Source organism: Chiloscyllium punctatum, chromosome 18 (genome assembly GCF_047496795.1).
Source record: "Chiloscyllium punctatum isolate Juve2018m chromosome 18, sChiPun1.3, whole genome shotgun sequence".
In the NCBI taxonomy this organism is placed as follows: domain Eukaryota; kingdom Metazoa; phylum Chordata; class Chondrichthyes; order Orectolobiformes; family Hemiscylliidae; genus Chiloscyllium; species Chiloscyllium punctatum.
Window position 1 is genome coordinate 90939359 of NC_092756.1, and position 22773 is coordinate 90962131.

General features: G+C 41.9%; 1 protein-coding gene across 1 annotated transcript in view; it reads left to right on the forward strand.

Moving 5' to 3' along the window:
* The first annotated feature begins 963 nt into the window (after window positions 1–963).
* The window catches only part of LOC140489321 (oxysterols receptor LXR-beta-like), a 43306-nt gene continuing 21496 nt past the window's right edge, over window positions 964–22773 (forward strand). Inside the window, exons 1-7 of the mRNA XM_072588739.1 lie at window positions 964–1072; window positions 9206–9442; window positions 10784–10873; window positions 12730–12888; window positions 15919–16188; window positions 18415–18623; window positions 19783–19962. Of these exons, the coding sequence (XP_072444840.1) occupies window positions 10834–10873; window positions 12730–12888; window positions 15919–16188; window positions 18415–18623; window positions 19783–19962 (858 nt within the window). The 5' untranslated portion in view covers window positions 964–1072; window positions 9206–9442; window positions 10784–10833. The remainder of the gene's footprint in view (window positions 1073–9205; window positions 9443–10783; window positions 10874–12729; window positions 12889–15918; window positions 16189–18414; window positions 18624–19782; window positions 19963–22773) is intronic.

The window sequence follows — 22773 nt, forward strand, 5'->3', positions numbered from 1 at the left end:
TACCTTAAAAACTGTACTCCCTAGTTATTGACTCATTGATGAAGGGGAAATGTTTCTATCTGTGCTCCTCAGAAATTTGTACACCTCAGCTTTCTCTTGACTCTGGACTTACATTGTGGACTCTTTCTTTGCTCTCCACAGATGTTGCCAGATGTGCTGAGTTTCTTCAGCACTTAAATGAAACAAAGATCTGCAGTTGCTGGACATCTGAAATAAATAAACACTGAAAATGCCGGAGAAACTCAGCATGTCTGGCAGCAACGATGGAGCAAGAAGCAGAGTTAATGTTTTGAGTCGAGTATGGCTCTCTTCAGAACTTGGAAGGGTCCCTGGACACAAAACGTTGACTCTGTTTATCCCTCCACAGATGTTGCCAGACCTGCTGAGTTTATCCAGTAATTTCTGTTATTATTCCTGAGTTCCAGCATTGTGCTCATCTTGTGGTAAGAGCCCTTCCTTCATTCTGCTTGATGTGAGAATGCACTGTCAAATTGAGCAAAGGGAGTAAAATCCTTGCAGCTGAAAAGCAATGGTTAGTTGTGCACAATGACTGGGATGGACTAGAGGCCTCTGCAGGACCAACCAAGGCATTGCTGCCCCGAACAAATATGGCGTCCCAATGGCGCAACAGGCTGCGGGGCAAAGATCACACAACGGGATTCAATCTTAATATAAGTAAAAAAGCTCAGATATCGAACCAACCTTTTTGACTAGCCAGGCGGCGCCACCATTTTCAAATTTGGAAAAGAAAAACCCGTCGGAAGGGAATGATATCACTCGAAAGCGGCTTCCGCCGGTTATTACGTCGACGCTTCGGGTCTGACAAACTTGACGGCCGCTGTGATGGACGTGAGGATAAGCCAATGAAATAAGGGAAATGTATGGCGTATGTCCAATGAGCGTTGTGGATGGGCGGGATCTGCGCTGACCGTTAAGTTAGGTTGCGCCGAGGTTTCCCTGAAGTTGTCAAAGGAGGGGGAGGGGAGAGAGAGAGAAACTACAGGAGAAAGGGGAAAGTTCTTAGGGGCTGGACGGAAAAATAATAACTTCACTTAAAACCCCAGTTAAGCTGGTAAGGATGTGGAGATTGTGATCTTTATGGGCTGTGGTGTGTGACGGTTCTAATGGAGGGGAGAGGGGTTTAGATCTGGTGTTTGTTATTCTCGTGTAAATGCTGCATTATTATTCTGGGTGAGTTAGAAAGGGGGTTGACTTGGACAGGGGGTTGGAAAGGTCTCCTGCCTATATCCAGGCCCAGAGTGGACCCTCTCTGTCTATACGACACCTTTACGGGGGTTGGGGGGTGGTCTTTGAGATCTACATCCACAACCTCCCCTCAAACCTCTGGCTAGGCTAAGATGACCCTTATCACCAGGCTGGCTGTAAAATTGCTCTAAATCACTATTTTATGACAATGATTTGTCCGCTACATTTGTTCTAAGAGGTTGGTGGATGCCATTTACTTTAAAATTACGTGCAGATTGAAAACTGATATGTTTTGACTGAACCTCTGCCATCAGGGTGGCCTCCCTCTGTTTGGTTGTTAATCTGACCTTCTGACTGCAAACCAGCTTGGTGTTTCTGTCCTGTTTCATTGGTTGGATGTTGCTTATCTTGCATGGTTTATTCAAACCCATGACTTGGATGCAAGTAAATGCCCTGAAGGGGAATATCCTGTGCTGTCTGCTTAACCTGTGTTAAGCATCTTCCAAGAGGAAATGATACAGAGCATTCTAATCTTTTTTCTCTGTGTGGTATGGTGCATTGTGGTACAATTTGGACAGACCCTGGGAAAATAAAATTGAGTTTTGGAGAAAAAATAAATCAGTTTTATTTCTGTGACAGCTAGAATCTTTTGTGGGGTTGTGGTGGGGTGTGGGGAGGTGCTTGTCTCTTCCTGAGACTCAATGATGCTGCTGTGGAGGAATTTGTCGTGTACCCAAAACACTTCCCTATAAAAGGGGGAGAGGTGGAGTGGGAGAGCAACTGTCATTGGTCTTTCCCTCTGCTACCTTAGGAGTAACACTGATGGATATGGAGCAATTAATTGGTAATCTTGTTTTTCACTTAAGGAAGGATGTGCAAATATACTCATCCACTGTTCTAAAAAGTAATCAATGTGGAGTCCCACTGTATGGAGTGGGCAGGTGGGGTGTGCTTGGCATTTTAAATTAGTGCTACAATAGCCCTGTGGGCTCAGATTTGTTGTGTGTGTTACTTGCAGTCCTTTTTGAAATTAAAATGAAAATGACGCTAAGTATAAATTATTTTCATAATCATTTTGCTGACATTATCAAAGATGAACACTTCGTGCCTGCATAGTTTCCTTAGGTACATTGTCTTATGAGTAATGATTGGACAGGCTGACCTTCTGTTCATTTGAGTTCAGGACGGTGAGGATTGAACTGTTTGAAGTTAAGATTCCTGAATGGTCTTAATAAAGTGAACATGGGAAGGATGTTTACCTTTTGAGAGCTAGGAGAACTGTTAAAATTGGGGATCATGCTTTTAGGACCAAGATGAGGGATTTTTTTTCTTGAAGGATTGTGTGACTTTGGAATACTCTGCCTCAGAAGGTAGTGCAAGGGGAATCGGTTGAATATTTTTAGGGAGGGGTTGGTACCCTTCTTTAAGATAACTGGAGATAGATGGGAATACAGAATTTGGAACACAAACAGATGATCTTGATCAATAGTTGTGCAGGCTGGAAGGGTTGAATGTCCTGTTGCTGCTCCTAATGTATTTGTTAATTTGAATGTGGCTTTGGAGCTAATTCCAAACCTGCATGGCTTTCCACAACTTGGATAAGATTGAATTGTTTAATTTATGTTTTGTTTGTTGTGCCTAGTTTTTCTCACCAGCCATTTGTCCTTAGCTATCTGTACTCTTTGCTGTTGGAAGGAAGCGATGCCACTACTTGAGGCTGCTACCTGGGTTGTTCTTTCTTGCACATTTTATTCCCAGTCTGCGATAGATATACCATATTTCCTGAGACTTGTCTTCAAGCAGTCTGTGAACCTTATTCTAGGCAGACATCACAAGCATATCTGAGTTGAAGTTGTGAATATGTAACAGTCTTGGGGATTTTAACATCCGTCACACGTACTGCGTGTCTGATGTATTGGAGCTGGGGTTTGATGAGTGCTCTACTTCCAGGGATTTCCACTCTTTGAAATGCCATTGTGTTGGGCACCTCTTAAAATTAATTTGTAGAACTTGGGCCTTGCTGGCAAGGCCAACATTAACTGCACATCCTCAATTGCCAATAGGACAGTTAAGAGTCAGCCACATTGCTGTAGATCTGGAATCATGTCAAGGCCAAACCAGGTGATGATGACAGATTACCTTCCTAAAGTTCATCAGTGAACCAGATGGGCTTTCACAACAATGGACAGTTTTTAATTCCCGATTTTTAATAAATTAAACTCACATTTTACTGTCTGCCGTGGTGAGATTTGAACCCATCTCCCTAGAGGATTAGCCTGAGGTTCTGGATTACTAGCCCAGCAGCGTTATAATTACATCACTACCTCACTGTGTCCTTCCATTTCATGCCCATGATGATCCAAATACATCTCATATGGAACCTGTTCAATTGCTTAATGTGCCTGGTGTAAGTTTGTGTAGGTCAATGTTTTTATATCTTGCAGGTAACGCTATAGAGCATCGATCATCTTGCTGCTGTTCAGGAGTGCAGTGGTCCTGCTCTGTTTCTGCCTTGATTCAGGCCAGCAGAGCAGAGACCAAATCTCAGTTTCCTGCTGTAAATGTCTCAGTGCCGCTCCACAGCACAACAGAGTGTACAATTTCCCTGCATTTCTTCCAAATACTGTCGTGGGAACTTGCACAAGCATCTGAGATAGAGAATGGCTTGTAATTTAATGTCTGCTCAAGAAAATGGTACCTACATCAGTGTGGCAAACCCTCAGTATTGCACTGGACCATCAGCTGATTTCCTAGGATGTGTACTTTTGGGAACGTTAGGCACAACAGCATTGGGCACTTGTCTAAAGCCTCCTGCAATGTTGGTCTACATGGGAAGGACCAACACTCTGAGGCAGGGCTGAGAGCTTTCTGTAATTGAAACATTTTTGAGCAAGGAGAAAGTGAGGACTGCAGATGCTGGAGATCAGAGCTGAAAAATGTGTTGCTGGAAAAGCGCAGCAGGTCAGGCAGCATCCAAGGAGCAGGAGAATCGTCGTTTCGGGCATAAGCCCTTCTTGAGCAAGATTGGGGACCCAGGGAAAGGGAAGGGATATTAGTATTGCTTTGAACATTTACAATTGAATATTGATGGTGCTCACTTCAAAAAATTATATTAATTCTTAAACTGTTTCAGGCTGGGGACTGACCTTTCCTGTGCACTACCATCTGGTTTTCAGTCAGGTCTACAGTGATAGGCTTAGTATTTTCTCTCTTGCCAGTTCAATTTGATAACAGCTTAATGGAGTTTCTGAAAGTGTGTGAGTTTCAGAAATAAAGTTTTCTGTTTTTGGTTGCCAGAGTGTGCTGTAATCTGCACTCAACATTATGTTTCCAGTCATAGTCTTTATGGCACAAATGGCTCTCCATGGAGCTGTTCTATTTCTCCTCCCTAGTCCTGTAGCCCTGCCATTTTAGTGCCCTCAAGTGCCCATCTAATTTCCTTTTTAGGTCAAATCGACATGTTCTGCTGCTGGTCACAGTCCAAAATCTCCTGTCCCAAACGTTTTCAAGTGGTGACATGATTGTATTGAGGATCAGTTGACTGTTTCCTGGGATGAGGGGGTTATTTTACAAACAAATGATGGGGCAGTATCCATTGATGTTGGAAGCATTGATTGCTGATATTATTGAAACATGTACGATTATGTGGGGACTTGATAGGGTAGATACTGAAAACCTGTTTCCTCTTCTGAGGGGGGTTGTGGGGCTTGGGGGGAGGTGGGTGGAAGTCCAGACTCAGGAGACATAACTTTAAAAATACAGGGTCCTCCATTTAAGGTGGAAGATGAGAAAAAATTCTCAGGCTTGTTGATCTGTGCAATTGCTTCCCAGAGAAAGTAGAGGCTGTGTCTTTGAATAATTTTAATAGTTAGCTTCTCAATAGTCTGTGCTCTACATCTCTATGACCCTGTCACTCTAGAATCATAGAATCCCTACAGTGTGGAACCCACCCAGCTCCAATCCCCTATTATCTTATATTTAAACCTGACTAATGCTCCAAACCTACATATCCCTGGACACTATGGGCAATTTAGCATGGCCAGTTCACCTAACCTGCATGTCTTTGGGACAAAACTGGAGCACCCAGAGGAAACTCAGACAGACGCTGGGAGAACGTGCAAACTCCACACAGACAGTTGCCTGAGGCTAGAATCGAACCCAGGTCCCTGGCGCTCTGAGCCATCTTGCTGCCCACAGTTCTGAAGAGAGTCAAAGTAACTGACTGTAAGTGACCAACTGAATTGTGTGCTCCCATTCCTAATGCATATGTTTGTATCATCATCTTGCTGCTATGGTTCAAAGCATGACGTTGATATTCACCCCTAAAACTTATGAGGGTTAGGTACCAGGATTCTAGTTACTAGGCACTCACGAACAAGGGGCTTGTCATAGAATCGTGGATTCATTACTGTGCGGAAAGGGGCCACTCAACCTGAAGAGCATCCCACTCAGACCCAGTCCCTCATCTTATCTGTGGAACCCCACAGATAAGATGGTTAATCTACCCAACGTCCACATCCCTGCAAACACTCTCTGGGAGTTTAGCGTGGCCAATCCACATAACCTGCACACCTTTGGACTGTGGAAAGAAACCATAACACTGGAGGAAACCCAGACAGTTATTTAGAGAACATGCAAAAAGAACTGGAATCGCACTGGGTCCCTGGCATTGTGAGGCAGCAGTGCTAACCACTGAGCCACCGTACTGCCCGAGAAGGAGGGATTGAGTAATTCACTGGCATTTAGAAGGATGAAAGGTAATTGCATTGTAACATACAAAATTCTTAGAGGGATTGTCAGGATAGACGTGGGGAAGGTATGGCTCAGGGAGCCTTGGACTCGTAGTCAAAGTCTCCGGCTAAGAGATGCTCCATTTAGGACTCGGCTGAGAATTCTCTTGGGAGGGTTGTGAATCTCTACAACTCTCTATCCCTGTGTAATGGTTAGTGCGTTCAAGGCAGAGGATTTTGGACACGAGGAAATTGAAGGGATGTGCGGACAGTATGAGAAGGTGGACTTGGAGTCAAAGATGCAGCCGTACTTGTATTGAAATGTACCGTAGCCTTGAGGGGCTGAATAGTTACCTTCTGCTCCCATTTTCTACATTTCCAGCTTAATTAAAGGAAATGGGATAGGGCACTGGGGTCAGGTGGCAGGTAATGCCATTTAAATATATGCACCATGCTGACTACAAGATTCAAATTCCACACAGTGTTCATCACAGGTGTGTAAAAGCTGCTTGGTAAAAGAAGATAATCACTGAGAAATGGGAAGCAACCCACTGGGCAAAGAAAGTTGGTTGAATGCAGAAAATGCAGAATGGTAAAGAACCAGAAGATGCAGATTTAAAGTGATCCGCTAACAAACCAAAGGATACTTTTGTAAAATCATTTTTATGCCAGCAAATGAGAAGGATATGGAATGCTCTCCCAGAGAGTGTGGGAGAGGCAGACTCTGTTGGTCTTCCAGAGAAAATTGGATAATGACGTGAAGCAAAAAAGTTTGCAGGCTCCAATGAGAGGGGCAGGGGAAATGAACTTAGTGATTTGTTCTTGCAGAGAGATGGTACAGACACAATGGTTCAAATGCCCTCCAATGCTATAGCCATTCTATGATTCAGTAGTACACTTCTGTGAAGCAGCTTGGGATACTTTATTGCGTTGAAGGTGAATGAGGACAAGATGTTATTGTTTCTTTTTTTCGTGTGTATCGGGAATAAGAAGTGTATTATTCTTTTGCAGAGTCTGTGTTCCTTGCACTGTGAGGCAGTTTGTACCACATGATAACTGTACTAGAGGAAGAAGTGATTCCTCTGTAATCTGGAATCAGAGTATAGGGGTGGGGGGGTGCACTACATTTGGACTCGGGAATCCTAGAATGGGAGGGGGAGAAATTGCTTCTGATTGTGTTTAGTGACACCAAAAAGCAGAGTATGTATATTGGATTTGGGTAAAGTGAGGATTGAAGTTGACTGTGTTGTCCTTTTCAAATCAAATAGTTTGCAATGACAGTCTTGATCAAGAATTATTTGTGAAGACTCTTTGTTTGGAATAATCAGAAAGTAAGTTCATGTTGATTTCTCATCTTTTCCCCAAAGCTTTTAGAAATGCTCCTGTATTTCTCAAAAACATTTAAACTGCAGCAGGATTTTTTTCTGTTGGCATTTTGCAAAAACAAATTGATTTACTCTCCTGTCTGCCTGAACATACTGCCTCGAGCAAATACCTCCCATTCACCTGCCGGACTCCTAAATTCTTGCTTCTGCAATTCTACATGAGCCTACATAAGATGTGTTGTTGGGCTATTGAACTGGGAAAGGCGTCCCATCTGAGTGGAAATTAAATAGAGGATGCTGGAAGTGCTCTGCAGGTCAGGCAGTGTCAATGGAGAGACACTGAATAGAGTTAATGTTCCAGGTCAATGACCTTTTCTCAGAACTGGCAAAAGTTACTGGGATTTGACCTGAAGGCAGGGGTGGGGTAAGGATAAAGGAACGGCTGAGTCTGAGTGGCAGATAGGAGAGATTGCAAGACAGCAGAGCTCGATCCTGTTTTCATTGGACATTCATCCAGATGTAATTACTGGCAGTATCGCTTCACAGTGATCAGGAGCAGGAAGTAATTCATTTTGCTCTCTGTTCCTGACTCATGGGATGACCCAAACTTTATGACTGAGCGTTTATATCAAATAACTTCTCATGTGGCCAAAGTTCTCGACCGTCAAAGAATGACTGCTTTTTAGACTATAGCCACTATTGTTTTATAGGCCACCATGACATCTGTCCTGCATGTAGCAAGGTCTCATGAGCAACAGATGAGATCAATGGAGAGTTATTTGTTCATCTTTCGGCCAATGCCACTTTTAGGTGGGACCATGAGTTAGCTAAATGCAAGTGTCTCTGACATTGCACTGTTCTGTGTGTCACAGTGGTACTGATGAAAAGTGGGGGTTAATGTTTTCAAAACCTTGTGTGATCTGAAACACTCTACCTTCTGACTAGAGTAGCAGAACTTTCAGCAGGACCAGGCTGACATCCCAGGTAAGGTCAGCACAAACCAGGAAAAGGGTCTTGGAGGATGTTGGGTTTGTGTGGTTCAATCCCCCACTGCCTAGCAACTTTTAAAAATCAAAGCAGTTTTAGCTGGAACTCTGGGTTTTGAATCTCATTGTACTTTTTTTGTGTGTACACAAAGAAAGGACGTGCATTTGTGTAACACCTCTGATGGCCTCTGATCATCTCAAGTAATTTAGATTCAATTAGTCATAGTCCTTATCCTAGTCATACAGCACAAAAATTGACCTTTTGGTTCAACCAGTCCATGCCAACCATAATTCCGAATTAAACTAGTCCCCCCTGCCTGCACTTGGCCCATATCCCTCTAAGCATTTCCTATTCGTGTACTTATCCAAATGTCTTTTAAACATTGTAAGTGTACCTGCATCCATCACTTCCTCAAGAAGTTCATTCTACACATGAACCATTCTGTGTTTTTAAAAAAAGGTTCCCCTCATATCATTTTTTCAAATCTTTCTTCTCTCACCTTTTTAAAATTAGGCCCCTGAGCCTTGAAATCCCCCACCCAAAGGAAAAGACATTGGCCATTCACTTTTCTGTACCCTTCATTATTTTCTAAACCTCTATAAAGTCACTTCTCAACCACCTACACTCTAGTGAAAAATGCCCCAGCTTATCTAACCTCTCCTTAGAATTCAAACCCTCCATTCCCAGCAAATCTTTTCTGAACCTTCTCCAGGGTCAAATTAATAAACACTCTCTTGTCATGTCAGTTGTTTAAAAACGATATCTAATTAGTCCCACGTTCTGTCTCTCCCTGTAACCCGACAAAGTTCATTTTTGGATGGTGAGAATATGTGGTTATCAATGTAATTCTTCAAGTTTTGTAAGGTTGCATTCTATGTTTCTGCGATCTTTTAAATAAGATTTCGCTTAAAGCCAATCCTCCACTTATTGTTCTGACATGTATGTTGTGGTTCACAGGTTTGTTTCAGGCACGTTGTTCCACCCACTGACCTCGTGTTGTCGAAGGTGGACAGTGAGCACCAGCTCTCCAACGTGACCCAAACCCAGGACAACATCTCTCAAGCACTAGAGGCAAAGGAAGAACAAGGGTGGAGAAATCCCACGCGGTTTTGCCTGACTGGACTGTGTGGAACGGGAGCAATGTTGTGAAGCTGTGCACTGGCAGCCCAGTGGAGGCAACGTGTGCTGATGCAGGTATGCCCCCGTGTTTGCTGGTTCTGAGTAGGTCACTGCATCATAGCCACATTTCATGGTGTCAGCTGTAGCCTTAGTTGGAGCGCCCCCATCTCAACGTAAAATGGTTGTGGGTTCAAGCCTACTTTCAAAGACATGACGCTGCCATTCTGAAGTTTTGGTTTCTAAATTGAAAGAGAGAACTTCGATGACTGGAATTTCCATTTCAATTTGTATGCAGGGAGTCATGCATTAGCTCAGGAGAGAATGCATAACTAGAGAGGAAAGAAAAGGGGAAGGGGCAGAATTAACATAGTTTGCTTCTGTTGATTTCCTGTCAAACAGCTGATCTGACAATTGTCCAAAAGCCTGGACTGCTTGCTGAAGCTGGAAGTATGTTGAAGTTTTTGTCTCGCTGTCACTGATCAGGACAAATGCAACTTTGAAATATTCTCAACAATTTATGAGACAGGGAATTTTAAAAAAATGCTGATTACTTGGCAAGTTGGCTCTGACTCACTGAGACATTGCTTTTGGAGAAAACAGTGACAAAACTCCCCCAATGTCATAGAATCTCTACATTGCAGAAGGAGGCCATTCAGCTTATTGAGTCTGCACCAACCTTCTGAAAAGCATCTCTGTAACCCCACTTTTCCCCCGGCTAATCCACCTAGCCTTCATATCTTTAAACACTGTGGTACAATTTAAAATGGCTGATCCACCTAACCTGCATGTCTTCATCCTGAGTAATATTTCTTTTCTTTGCACATAACAGATCGCTGAATGGTGAGCCATATTACTGGCTCAACTGAGTAACTTGGATTTGTTGTTGGTGTAGCTATAAGTGCACTCAGGATTGTTCAGCTCATGCTTTTCAATTGTCTGTTAGGGAAGATATAAATACATGTGGACCCATTCTCCTCAAACAAAAGGAATATGCTCAAATGTTGTGCATTTTTTGAGTAGCTTTTGTTTTCCCTTCAGCATTCTCCATGGTCATGCCAGGGCAGCTGATCAGTCCTTTCCCCCTTTAGTATAAATTGTGTGGTTGATTGATTGAAGTTTGGCATTTTTGCATTTGGCCTGATGAGTGCAAGACAAAAAGCTTCAGTGACATCTCTCCCTTTTCGGACTAATGCAAGCTCAATGCCTAGCTCTGCTAACAGAATTCCCAACTTAATGTTGAGCAGTCTATTGTCTCTCACTGTCTAAATGAAGCTCTGAAAAATGGCACTGGGCAGTTGCATCATAGATACGAGTAGAAGCTGAAATCCAGCATTTCCAGGTAAAGGAGTGAAGGAATAAGATTAAAGATCAAACTGCCCTATTAACAACCTATAATTTTTTTTTTCTCTCTCTCAGCTTCCCACTGGGATTGTATTTTCAGAATGCAGTGGCACACGTGATGGAAGATGTCCTTCCCAGCTGTAAATGGCTTGGATGCTGGCCACGGTAGGCCCATTTATAAAATTATCCAGCATGGAAAGAGATCATTCTGCCCATTATGTCTGTGCTGGCTCTTTGAAAGAGCTTTCCAATCCAGTCTCCCTGCTCTTTACCCACAGAAATGCAGATTTTTCATTTTAAACCATGTATTTGGTAGCTTTTAGCACATAAGTTGATTTTTGAAGCTTCAAAAACACTCTCCAATTAAATGAAGGAGGGGTTTGATTTAGAATTAGGTTTTATTGTTCTATGTGCTCAAATATAGAACATAGAACATCATAGCGCAGTACATGCCCTCAGCCCCCGATGTTGCGCCAACCTGTGAAACCAATCTGAATCCCAGCATGGGAGTACAGCAAAAAGTGTACAAAGTCACCACTCCTCAGCATCATCTTGGTTACAAAACCAAAATCTCAACAGAAAAACAACAGAAATAAAAGAAAAGCAAAAGGTAGGATAAATGTCTAGATCTCAAAACCTGAATCTTATCTCAGTAAAGGTTTGGCCTGAAGACTGGATAAGCCTGTGAATCTCTCCTCGATTGCTGGGTGTGCTTGTTGCAATTGATGCTGCTGCTGCCTTTGATTGCTGGAGGAGCTTTGCCACTGGTGCCGGCCCCAAACGCCAGAAGAGGTTGTCCTTGCTTCTGCCTCCAATCGCCGAGAGGAGCTGTGTCTGCCGCTGCCTCAGACCGCTGGGAGGTTGCTGACATTCTGCACATTGTTCGTTCTTGCTGCTGTGCCAAGTAACCTGCTGCAAAAGGCTTTAAAGAGAAAAAAGAGGAAAAAGCAGAAGTTGAAAGAAAGAAAGAAAGGAAACTGGAGCAGACAAGCTCTAGGCTCAAGAGCCCTCACACAGTCCTGCTGCCGTCTTGTTCAAAAGCTTTCAAATTATACACAGTGTAAAAGAGAACCGCGGGTGTGCATGAGCACCCTTTTTACTCATCTCCACGTAGATTCTGCTCTGTTGTAGCATGTCTTAAAATCCCACACAACTGTGCAGTGCAGCCTCTATTGCCATTTGATTCCTTGTCATCATTTATAAAGTAAAAGAAGTTTAGTGGGGTGAAAAATTGATAGTAACATCTAAAATGAAAATAGCGTGACATGGTTGGAAAAGGCGTTGAACTTAATTCAGCAAGTATATTCCGAAACATGATTTTTGAGTCCTGAAAAGTTGGGTCTGATACACTGAGCTTATATGTTCACTGGGATTTAGGTTATAAAATTCCCTTTTGAAAGTTACTGTTGGCACATTTTCCATTGCCTTTTCAAGCACGGCATTCCAGAACATCATAACTTGCTATGTGACCAGTGTCTCATCTCCCCTCTGATTCTTACCACAGTTCAAATCCACAGTTGAAACAGTTTCTTCTTAGCCAATATGTCAAAACAATTCATGATTTTTAACAGCTCCTGATAAATCTCTCTTCAACCTTCTCTGTTCAAAATGAGAACAATTCCACTAGTGGAAGGTTCAGCAGCAAGAGGGTACAGATTTAAAGTAACTGGGAAAAGAGATATGAGGAGAAACCTTTTCATGTAGAAGGGGTGTTAGAATCTGGAATGCATTCCCTCAGGGTCTGGTGGAAGCAGATTCAATGAAGATATTCAGGAAGGAATTGGCCATGAATCTGTATAAAGTTACGTGTCGACGTTTGGGTAATGGTACTAGGTATGTTACTCTTGTGTAGTGCCAGCACAGATTCTATGGGCTGAATGACCTCCATTTTATGCCATAAGTATTCTTTCTTGCTCCTAAGATTTTGTTTTCAAACAAGTCATAATCTTTCAAATACATAATTCAGTTTCACTAACTTTAGGCAGTTTTGAATTTATTTTATTCTCTGTATATGTTTCCAGAAGATGACCAAAGTATCACAGAGCCTGTCGCAGAGGACAGTTCTGACAGCCCACAGCATCATGTGAAGGAAGAGGAGGTGGAGGAGGGTGGTGACTCCGTCACCACGCTCCACAATGGTACATTCTCCACCGAGCCAGAATTCTCCCTCAGTATCTGCGGTAAGACTTATTCAAAGAGAAAGGAACTGTTATTTCAAATAATCGTCTGGAAAAATACATCAGTTCTACTTTTGACTGAACTGTTGGATCAGAATTCACTTAAATTAAACAGAACTAGTATATAAGATGTTTTATTGGGAACAGGGGTATAAGGAGCTTGATGCACAGAGGTTAAATAGATATCTCAGTGTTCAAAAACTTTCTATTTGAGCATTGCTGAGAAAAGAGGGACGTGTTGCCAGGGTTCACTGGAATAAACCCAAAAATGCCAAAATTCATATAATCTCAATCATTTGTACTTTTCTTCTATGGAGTACATTGTTGTAATAATTTAAAATTTAACATTCTTGCATTTGTCCTGATGAATGCAAAATGGAAGCTTCAATAACGTCCTTTTTTTCAGCACAATTCGGCTTTTTATTTACTATGATCATCCCTCATGTTTCACATTGAATTATACAGAGAACAACACCGAACAGGGCCCAGTGGGCTAATAGATCTATATGTGAGCCTGCTCCATGATAATTGAATCCAAGCCAGAAAGTACGAACAAGACAATTCAAATTGAATTGAACTTATTGTCATGTGTACCAAGGCACAGTGAAAAGCTTTGTATTGCTAGCAATACAGGCAGATCCCATCGTTAGGTAGAATAGATAAGCAAATAATAGGTAAACAGCAGTTAAAGACAAAAACACAAGTACAGGGGAATGCTGTAGAGTCCATTCAGTATTCTAACAACAGTAGGGTAGAAACTGTTTTGAAACCAGCTGGTGTGTGTGTGTGTGTGTGTTCAGGTTTCTATCCCTTCTCCCTGATTGTAGAGGTTGTAGAAAAACATTGCCAGGGTGGGATGGATCTTTGAGAATGCTGACTGCCTTTCCTTGACAGCGGGCCTAGTAGATGGATTCTATAGATGGGAGGTTGGCCTTTGTGATTGTCCGGGCTGAGTTCACCACTCTCTGGAACTGTCTTTGATCTTAAATGGTACAGTTGCCACACCAGGTAGTGATACATCCAGACAGAATGCTCTCTGGCACACCTATAAAAGTTGGCAAGGGTATTCGCTGTCATGCCAAATTTCCTCAGCTGCCTGAGGAAAAAGAGATGTTATTGGGCCATTTCCTTGATAGTAGATTTATTCACTGATGTAAATTTACAGATGTCTACTTTCTAACTAATGCCCAATGTTTCTACTGACTTTGTTTATACATGTCCAGGACTGGTGGGATTTGATTCTGGACTTCCTGCCTCAGAAGTAAGGGACAGTACCACTGTGCTGCAAGAGCTCTCGCTCTTTATAAGTTATACTAAATCAACCTATTTGGGGCAGCTCAGTTGTTAGTACTGTTGCCTAACAGACCTGGATTTGATTCCACTGTCTAGTGACTGTCGGTCTGTGTGGAGTTTGCATGTTCTCCCAAGTCTGCCTGGGTTTCCTCCCACAGTCCAAAGATGTGCAGGTTAGGTGGATGGGCCATGCTAAATTGCCCATCGTGTCCAGGATGTGCAGGCTAGGTGGATTAGCCATGGGAAATGTGGGGTTACAGGGATAGGCTAGAGAAGGTTGGGAGTATCATTATGGGCTCTATGGGCCAAATAGCCTGTTTTTATACTGTAGAGATTCTATGACTCTTTCGCCTTCCTTAACAGTTGGGATTTAACTCTGACCTCCTGGTCCAGAGGCAAGGACATCACTGATGTTCCATAGAGATGACTTTCTTTTAAAATAATAATCTTGTTCATGTGTTATGATGTCCTTCTGTGGCCAACATCCTGAGGTGTGACTTGAACCCTGACTGGCTGGCCCAGATGTAGTCACACTTTTACTGTGCCAAAGCCCGTCTCTCTTTTCTGTGATTCCAGATGCTAATCAAACAATCCCCATCGCCAGTGTATTTAAATGATATAATCAACAAAGCATTAACATTTGTGCTATCTAACCTCATGAACCTATCCATATTTGATTCATTGCTTTCAAATGCTTATTTAGCTTCCCTTAAATATACTAATGCATATGGCTCCACTTCTCACATAGTAGCAAGTTCCCTATTCTCCAGGTAAAGTAAAAAAATTCATCCTGGATTTCTTAATAATCCTTCACGGCTATCGAAGAAAATAATTAATTGATTCTTGTAATTCCTGGCATCACTTCAATAAATCGATATTTTTTCCTCTATGGCCTTGACAGGTTTAATAAAGCGAACAACCCAAAGACCACGCACAAGCAGACAGACTAAATCTGATCTTTTAAACATGTTCAACACCACCTGTCGACTTTGATGCTCCATTTGATTCAAGATGATCTTATAGTCTTGTGTATGTTTCATCACAAAGACCATTTCCACCTTCATGACTTCAGTCGATTTTCCCCTGTTTCAGCTACCCTACACTAAAACCCTTGTCCTTTCTTTCATTTCCTCTAGCCTTGACTATTCCAATGCCCCTCTGGCTAGTGTTCCTTTCTTAACCTGAGGTCAGCCAAAACTCTGCCTCCTGGTGAAGCACGTTCATGATTTTAAAGTTTACATCCATGCTTTTAAAATTGTTCCATGCCTTCATCCCATTCTACTGCTGTAAAATTTGTCACCTCCACAACTTGATATGATATCTGCCTTCTTTTAATTCTGGCCAATCGCTCCTTCCCAAGTTTAATCCACCTGCTTTTGGCTTCAGTTGCCTCAGTCCCAAGCTTTCAAACTAATCCTTCCTTAACTTTGCAGCTTGAAGCAAGTCTCAGTCTCACCTAGATTTTGCTACACCTCTTCCCCACTTTCCATGTTTAATGCACTCCTCCACACCAGTGTCCTTGACGAATCTCTTGGTCATCTAATTTAGTATCTTCATATGTGACTCTATCATATTTTGTTTGTGCACCTTGGGGTGTTTTGTTCCATTAAAGCTGCTATATAAATATGCATTGTTTTGATTGATTGCTTTTGGCCAATAATCCTATTTTAAAAATTTGGTTTGCTAGGAGCCCTCTAATTATAGGGAGTTATGCCTCATTGCTTTGCCCTGCCTTTTCAGGGGATGAGCCAATGGTAAAACGGAAGAAGGGGCCAGCCCCGAAGATGTTGGGGAATGAGGTTTGCAGCGTCTGTGGGGACAAGGCATCCGGCTTTCACTACAACGTGCTGAGTTGTGAGGGCTGTAAGGGCTTCTTCCGCCGCAGTGTGATCAAGAATGCACAGTACACCTGCAAGAACAGTGGCAAGTGTGAAATGGACATGTACATGCGCAGGAAATGCCAGGAGTGCCGGTTGCGAAAATGTCGAGAGGCGGGAATGAGAGAACATTGTAAGCAAGTTCTAAGCCATTTGCATCCCTTTGAAATTGGTGGCGTTGTGGTAATGGGTTGGCTAATGGGGTTTAATAAGTGAGTAATTTTTGCTCGGCTACTCTGAGCAACATAACATGCCAGTTCCGGATACCCAATGCGAGGCTACCCAAGAGTCAGGACATTTTGATACTCCATGTACTGGGGATAGTTGTGGTTTTTGGAAAGCCAGTCTGGGATTGGAGCTGTGGAAAGGGTGAAGACAAGGACTATTCATGCCTGAGACTTGCTTCAAGCTGAAAAGTTGAGGAAGGATTAGCTTTGTACAGTGTAGGGCTTGGCTGCCTGCCATGAACAATATTAAAGAAATTGTACAGAAAACGTACATTAAAAAGGAAACATTTGGTGAAGACAAATGTGCGTCCATTAAAATCAGGGTAAGGAGAATTTATAATTGGGATTAGAAGAATGGCAGAAAAGATAAGTAATTAATTTGCCCCTTTTCACTGAGGAAGATATAAGAAATCTTCCAGAATTAGATATCCAAGAGTCTAAGAAGAATGAGGAGTTGAAGGAAATTTCTTTTAGTAAGAAGATTGTACTGGAGAAATTGGGCTGAAACTTGATATGTCCCTGGGACCTGATAGTTGTAGAGAGAGTTTTCATATTGGTGATTATCCAAGTGCCATGGATTCTGGAATGATTCCTGAAAATTGGAAGCTTGCAATCGTCGCCCTAATATTTAAGAAAGTAGCAAGGGAAAAAATAGGGAAGTACAGACCCACCAGCCTTGCATCAGTCGGATGGAAAATGCAAGAATCTGAATGTAGGTTTGCTCGCTGAGCTGGAAGGTTCATTTTCAGACGTTTCGTCACCCTCCGGACGAAGCCTCACTGCAGATGTTACCTAATATGGTGACAAAACCTTTGAAAATGAACCTTCCAGCACAGCGAGCAAACCTACATCCAGAACTTCAACAAATCTTCTCAAAACTCGCTAAATGCAAGAATCTATAGGAAGTGATAAATGGGCACATGGATAACAATGATCTGATTGGAAAGAGTCAGCATGGATTTGTGAATGGGGAAATAGTGTTTGGCAAATTTGGTGAAAGTTACAAACAAAATTGATAGTGGGGAATAGATGCAGTGTACTTTTATTTTCAGAACGCTTTTGATAAGGGCACCCCAGGGAGGTTGATTACCTCATATAACATGTTCTTGTAATTTTTGTAATGTACTGGCATAGATTAATTTTTGGCTAACAAAAAGCATTGTTGCCAAAAAGGCAGGTCACCTTCTCGTAGGCAATTAGGAATGGACAATAAATGTTAGCTCAGCAAGCAAATCCCACATCCCTTGAATGAACATTTCTTTTAAAGAAAAAGGTAAGATTGGAATCATCATAGGGCAATTGTATGGCGATGGATCAGAGGAGGAGTGGTAGAAGAGAATGGATTGAGTGAGTGTTTTGAAAAAGCATGGAACCACTGAGGAAGCAAAGGGTAAATAGTTTGACCCCAAGCACAGAATCTTGTTGATGAGTTTGACCAGGATAGGCTTTGTGTTTAGATTAGAGTGGTGCTGGAAAAGCACAGCAGGTCAGGCAGCATCCGAGGAGCAGGAAAATCGACGTTTCAGGCAAAAGCCCTTTCCCGAAACGTCGATTTTCCTGATTCTTGGATGCTCTCTGACCTGCTGTGCTTTTTCCAGCACCACTTTAAACACTGGTTTTCAGCATCTGCAGTCCTCACTTTTGTCCAGGATAGGCTTTGTGATGAGTGTGAAGTGAAACCAGACTGTAGTTGTTTTGAAGAGAAGGGAATGATGCAAGATGGTGTGTTTGGAGACCTTTCTAAAAAGGTGAGATGAGTCAGTATGCGATTGAGATTTTTTTAAATTAAAGAATTATTGGAAATTTTGAAAACTTGTGGTTGGGTTGAATTCTTCAGGGGGAAAAGAAGATGATCTTGACAAATTTTAAGTTGATAAGTGTTCAAGTGGTTGGAAACTGGATAGGTGAAAGAATTTTGTTTAGAAAAAGTGTTAAGGACAAATTTCTAATTTGCTATCAACCTGCATATCAGTTTCTACCTGTAGTGAAAACATTATTTTTCTTTTTTTACAAAAAATAAGTACTTTAGAGGAAACTGAGCAATGATTCAGTTCAGATGTAGCCAACCTGAATGGGGAGATTGTTTCGATCCATAATCCTGGAATGATGGTCTTGTTTGTTACTGTCTCTAGGTGTTCTATCGGAAGAGCAGATTCGCAACAAGAAGCAGAAGAAGCGTGAGGATGACATTGCTCAGGCGTTGGTGGTGACAGCAGAGGACTCGCCAGTGGCAGTCGACATTGCCAGGCTCACGGTGGAACAGGAAGAGATGATCCAACAGCTGGTGGCCGCACAGCAGCAGTGCAACAAGCGATCGTTCAGTGACCAGCCGAAAGTAACGGTGGGTTTACCAGAGCACAGGTCATCATACATTGTTTCACCCATTCACACTGCGATCCACAGGTAACCCTCAGCACTCCCTTTCCTCCTGTCCTGTGTTACGTCACAGTGTAAACCTCCTCCTGCTTAATTTAAACCAGCAACACAGAAAAGATTTATCCCGTGCAGTAACCTGTGACCATTCGAGAGGCCAAGAACGATTTAAAGTACAAATTAACAACTTCATTTCTTAAAGAATAACAGAGAATAATTAACTAACAACTATGTACAACTCCTTCCTCTAACCTATCTTTTACTTTCTCTTCTTTAATACCAGTCCAATAAAATCCCCAATTCAGATTTCCAAAATTCAGATTTCAAAACCAGCAAGCTGTAGAATCTTCTCTTTATATCTATCTCTGTCGTCTTTTCTTCTTCTTAGGGATTTCTGTTTCACAGGTCACTGGTCGATAAAGGCACCTTTAAAGAGTGCTGTGTTTCGGGCAGTCTGCACATGCAGGTTTGGCAGTTCTCCTCCCAACTGTTCAATTTTTCCCAGTCTTCTACCCCGAAAGCATCTGATTGTGTCATTGGCTTTTAATATTGTCAATATACAAAATTCAAACTTAATTGGAGTTTGTTTTTTATTTTGGGGGGCATTATAATTTAAACTGATTTGGCCTAGTTCAAATTTTTGTCTCCAGGCAACCAGCTACACTAGCTGCTGAACCAAAAGGTTACATTAAATCAGAACACTTCTGCTAACTTTTAACTTTAAGGTACAGCACACCCACATCTCCCTAACACCTGCAAGTACCAATTCCTGTTGGGGTACAACTTTGTGTGTGACAGGCAACGATCAGGCAGAAAGAAAGAAGTTTGCATTTATATAGTGCCAGTAATGTCTTTTGGGTTGTCCCAAAAAATTTCACAACCGAAAATTAAGGGAATCGACCAAAAGACTTTTGTTTTATATTTGGTCTCATTATGAAACCTGAATTAAGTTAACAGCTTTTCAAATTATGCTGAAGGTAGTTGGTGTCCATAAAGAATGTGAGTTGTATTACAGAGCCTAGAGACCAGCATGCAGTTTATGAACGGTAGTTGTTGTGACTAGTTTAACATCAGTGTCAAAAATAATCTGTGAATCATGATTCACTCTTCACCTCTTTCATCCTCAGCCCTGGCCGCAAAGTAATGACCCGCACAATCGAGAAACACGACAGCAACGCTTTGCCCACTTCACTGAGTTGGCAATCATCTCTGTGCAAGAAATCGTTGACTTTGCCAAGCAGATTCCGGGCTTCCTTGACCTCTCGCGGGAGGACCAGATTGCACTGTTGAAGGCATCCACAATCGAGGTGAGACGAAATAGGTTCCTTTTTTCAATGTTTTTGGGGGATGTGGGTGGCAAGTTTGGTGTTTGTTGCCCATTCCTCACTGTCCTTGAACTGGATAGCTAGCTAGGCCATTCTCCAGGGCAGTTGAGAGTTGATCCCATTGCTGTGGGTCTGGAGTCACATGTTGGCCAGATATGGTAAGGCCCCAGATTTCGTTCCCTAAAAGATGTTTTAGTTATCATTGTCACCGTTACTGAGACTAGTTTTCAATTCCACAATTGTTAGTTGAATTTAAAGTCCATCAACTGCTCTAGGAGGAATTGAATCTGTGTCTCCAGATGAATTTGGACGACTTGGGGTTACTAGTTCAGTGACACTATTTCTAAACCACTGTCTCCTCCTAGCTACCTAACTCGCATGACCCCAAGCTTTCAGTTGCTTGTCATTTTAAATTCATCACCTTGCATCCATACTGACCTGTCTGCCCATGGGTTTGGATAAGATTCCAGGGACACTCAACACAAGCACGAGGAACAGCAGTTTACCTTTCACTGAACGCACTAGACTCTTCTGAACTGAACACAGAGTTCAAAAACTTTAGATTGTAAAGTCTGATTTTTTTTTTGTGTTTTTTTTGTTGTTGTGCTGGCTTAGTTTTGTCTTGTTTCTTCATTTATTCCTTTCTGTTTTATGTGTAACCATTTGCACTTAATTTGGACACTATCTTCATTCCTTTATTCTATGCTCTCCTGGGCTGTGGCAACATGAAATGTTTGATTGTTGAATCTCCCCTGGCTTCCACTGTATGTTATACCTTCCTCCTCCTCTGTCCTTCCCGCCTTGTCCTCACTTCCACTGGCTTAAATAAGCTCTATCCATCTTGAGTTCTGATGAAAGGCCATCAACCTGAACTTCTGATTCTCTCTGCAGATGCTGCCCTATCTGCAGAATTTTTCCAGCATTGTTTTGTCCTTATTACCGATTTCCATTCTATAGTATTTTGCTTCTTTTACAAGTTGCTTATTGGGTAAACTGCAAGTGTCCTATGAATCTCAAAATAAAAAGAGAAGACAAGTCACTCTGTGTTCACTATTCTGTCATTAATAATCTGGTCTTTCAATCAATCAAGCTGGAGACAGAGATTCATTGACAGCTTCAACCTAAAAAAATCCAATAAATCTCCGATCTCAGCTCCTATTTTGACCATGCATGTAACTAACTGTGCAGTGACCTCAAAGGTACAGGCCAGGTTAAAACCCATCTGAGTAGCCTGCTACTAATGTTATAATGTAATTGGCTTATTGGTCAGTCACACAATCAGAGTTTTATTTCCTGAATTGTCTCCCAACTCCTCAACCCTCCAAGGTCACTGCGCTCCTCCAATTCCAGCCTCTTGAATGTCCCTGATGTTCCATGGTTGATGGGCATACCTTCACCTGCCAAGCTCCAGAATTGTCTCCATAAACCTCTCTGCAACTCCCCTGTTCCCTTCTCCCACAAAATGCTCCCTCTTTGACCTAGCTTTAATATCTTCTTAGGTGACTTGGTGTTAGATTTAAAAGAGTCTTTAACTTGGCATTTCTTTTTAAGTGCATTGGGGTGTTTTATTATATGAAAGATGCTACAAAAAATGCAAGACGCTGTTGGTTTATTAAGGACAAATTAGCCTTCTTAGCTAATTATTTTCAACCTTCCTCTAACGAAGGCACTGGGGTTTGACTTGGTGGGTGTTAGAGATCCAGGACTGACTCAAGTGAATATTGAGGCACCCAAGGCAGGCATCCATGGAACTTTATCACTTTCATTTTGCATTTAAAGGCATTTTGGAATGTGGGCTCTATGCTGAACTCCAGAGTAAGAAAATTCCAGTCAAGGAATAATCTTTTTGGCAAAAATGTTAAACTAGTTAAGAATTGAAACTAACAAGGTTTATTGGACAGCAAGGATGAATGCTTAACATTCCATGAGTTGAGGCATGGTGTGATATACGAGGTTAATGTATGATAGTCCATCTTTCTATAAATCCTTGTACTTCTGGACTTGTACTAAGAACTTATTTCCTCAACTGCTCTCAATGAACTTTGTTTTCTAGGAGAAACTGTTATTTCATCTAACTTCAGTCAGGTCTCCTCCAAAGTGAATTCAGAAGCTTGTAACTGACTTTTTAAAAAACCTTATCCTAGGTTCTGCTGAGCCAATGGGTAATGTCACTTCTCCTGCTGTAAAAACCGACAATATAACGACACTTCCATTGACCATTGAGGAAGTCTGTTGCAAAAGGAATTACTTAGTTAATTACTAACACATGTCATACAAATAGACCAGACTCACATGCCACTAGTTTAGAATAAAAAAAATGTTTTTATACAAAAGAAAAATCACACCTTTCATCCCAAGCAGCTTTTGCAATATTGAACCTGAGAATATGCACGTGTGTCAATTCTCACTTTCAATATTTGGAACCCTTGACCCTTGGGAAACATGCTCCTGACTTCCCCACAACAATCTAAAAATTAACTTTTTTTACTTGGAGACTCACCTTTATAAACACCTGACAGCACCAACTCCATCAGCAAGGACAGCATCCTCAAACTAATAGACCTGTGCCTCACAACCCACTTCACCGTCAACAAGACCAACCAACAATCAATGGGACGCCCACAGGATCACCAATATCAGGACAAACAGCCCTTACCACAATCAAGCCCAGTGTGGCTGACACCTTTGTCATCACGAAATGCAACAAATTAGAAGAAACACACAAATACATAAACAACATCCCTACCAGTATAAAATTCACCAAAGAGAACAACAACAGACCCCACTTCCTAG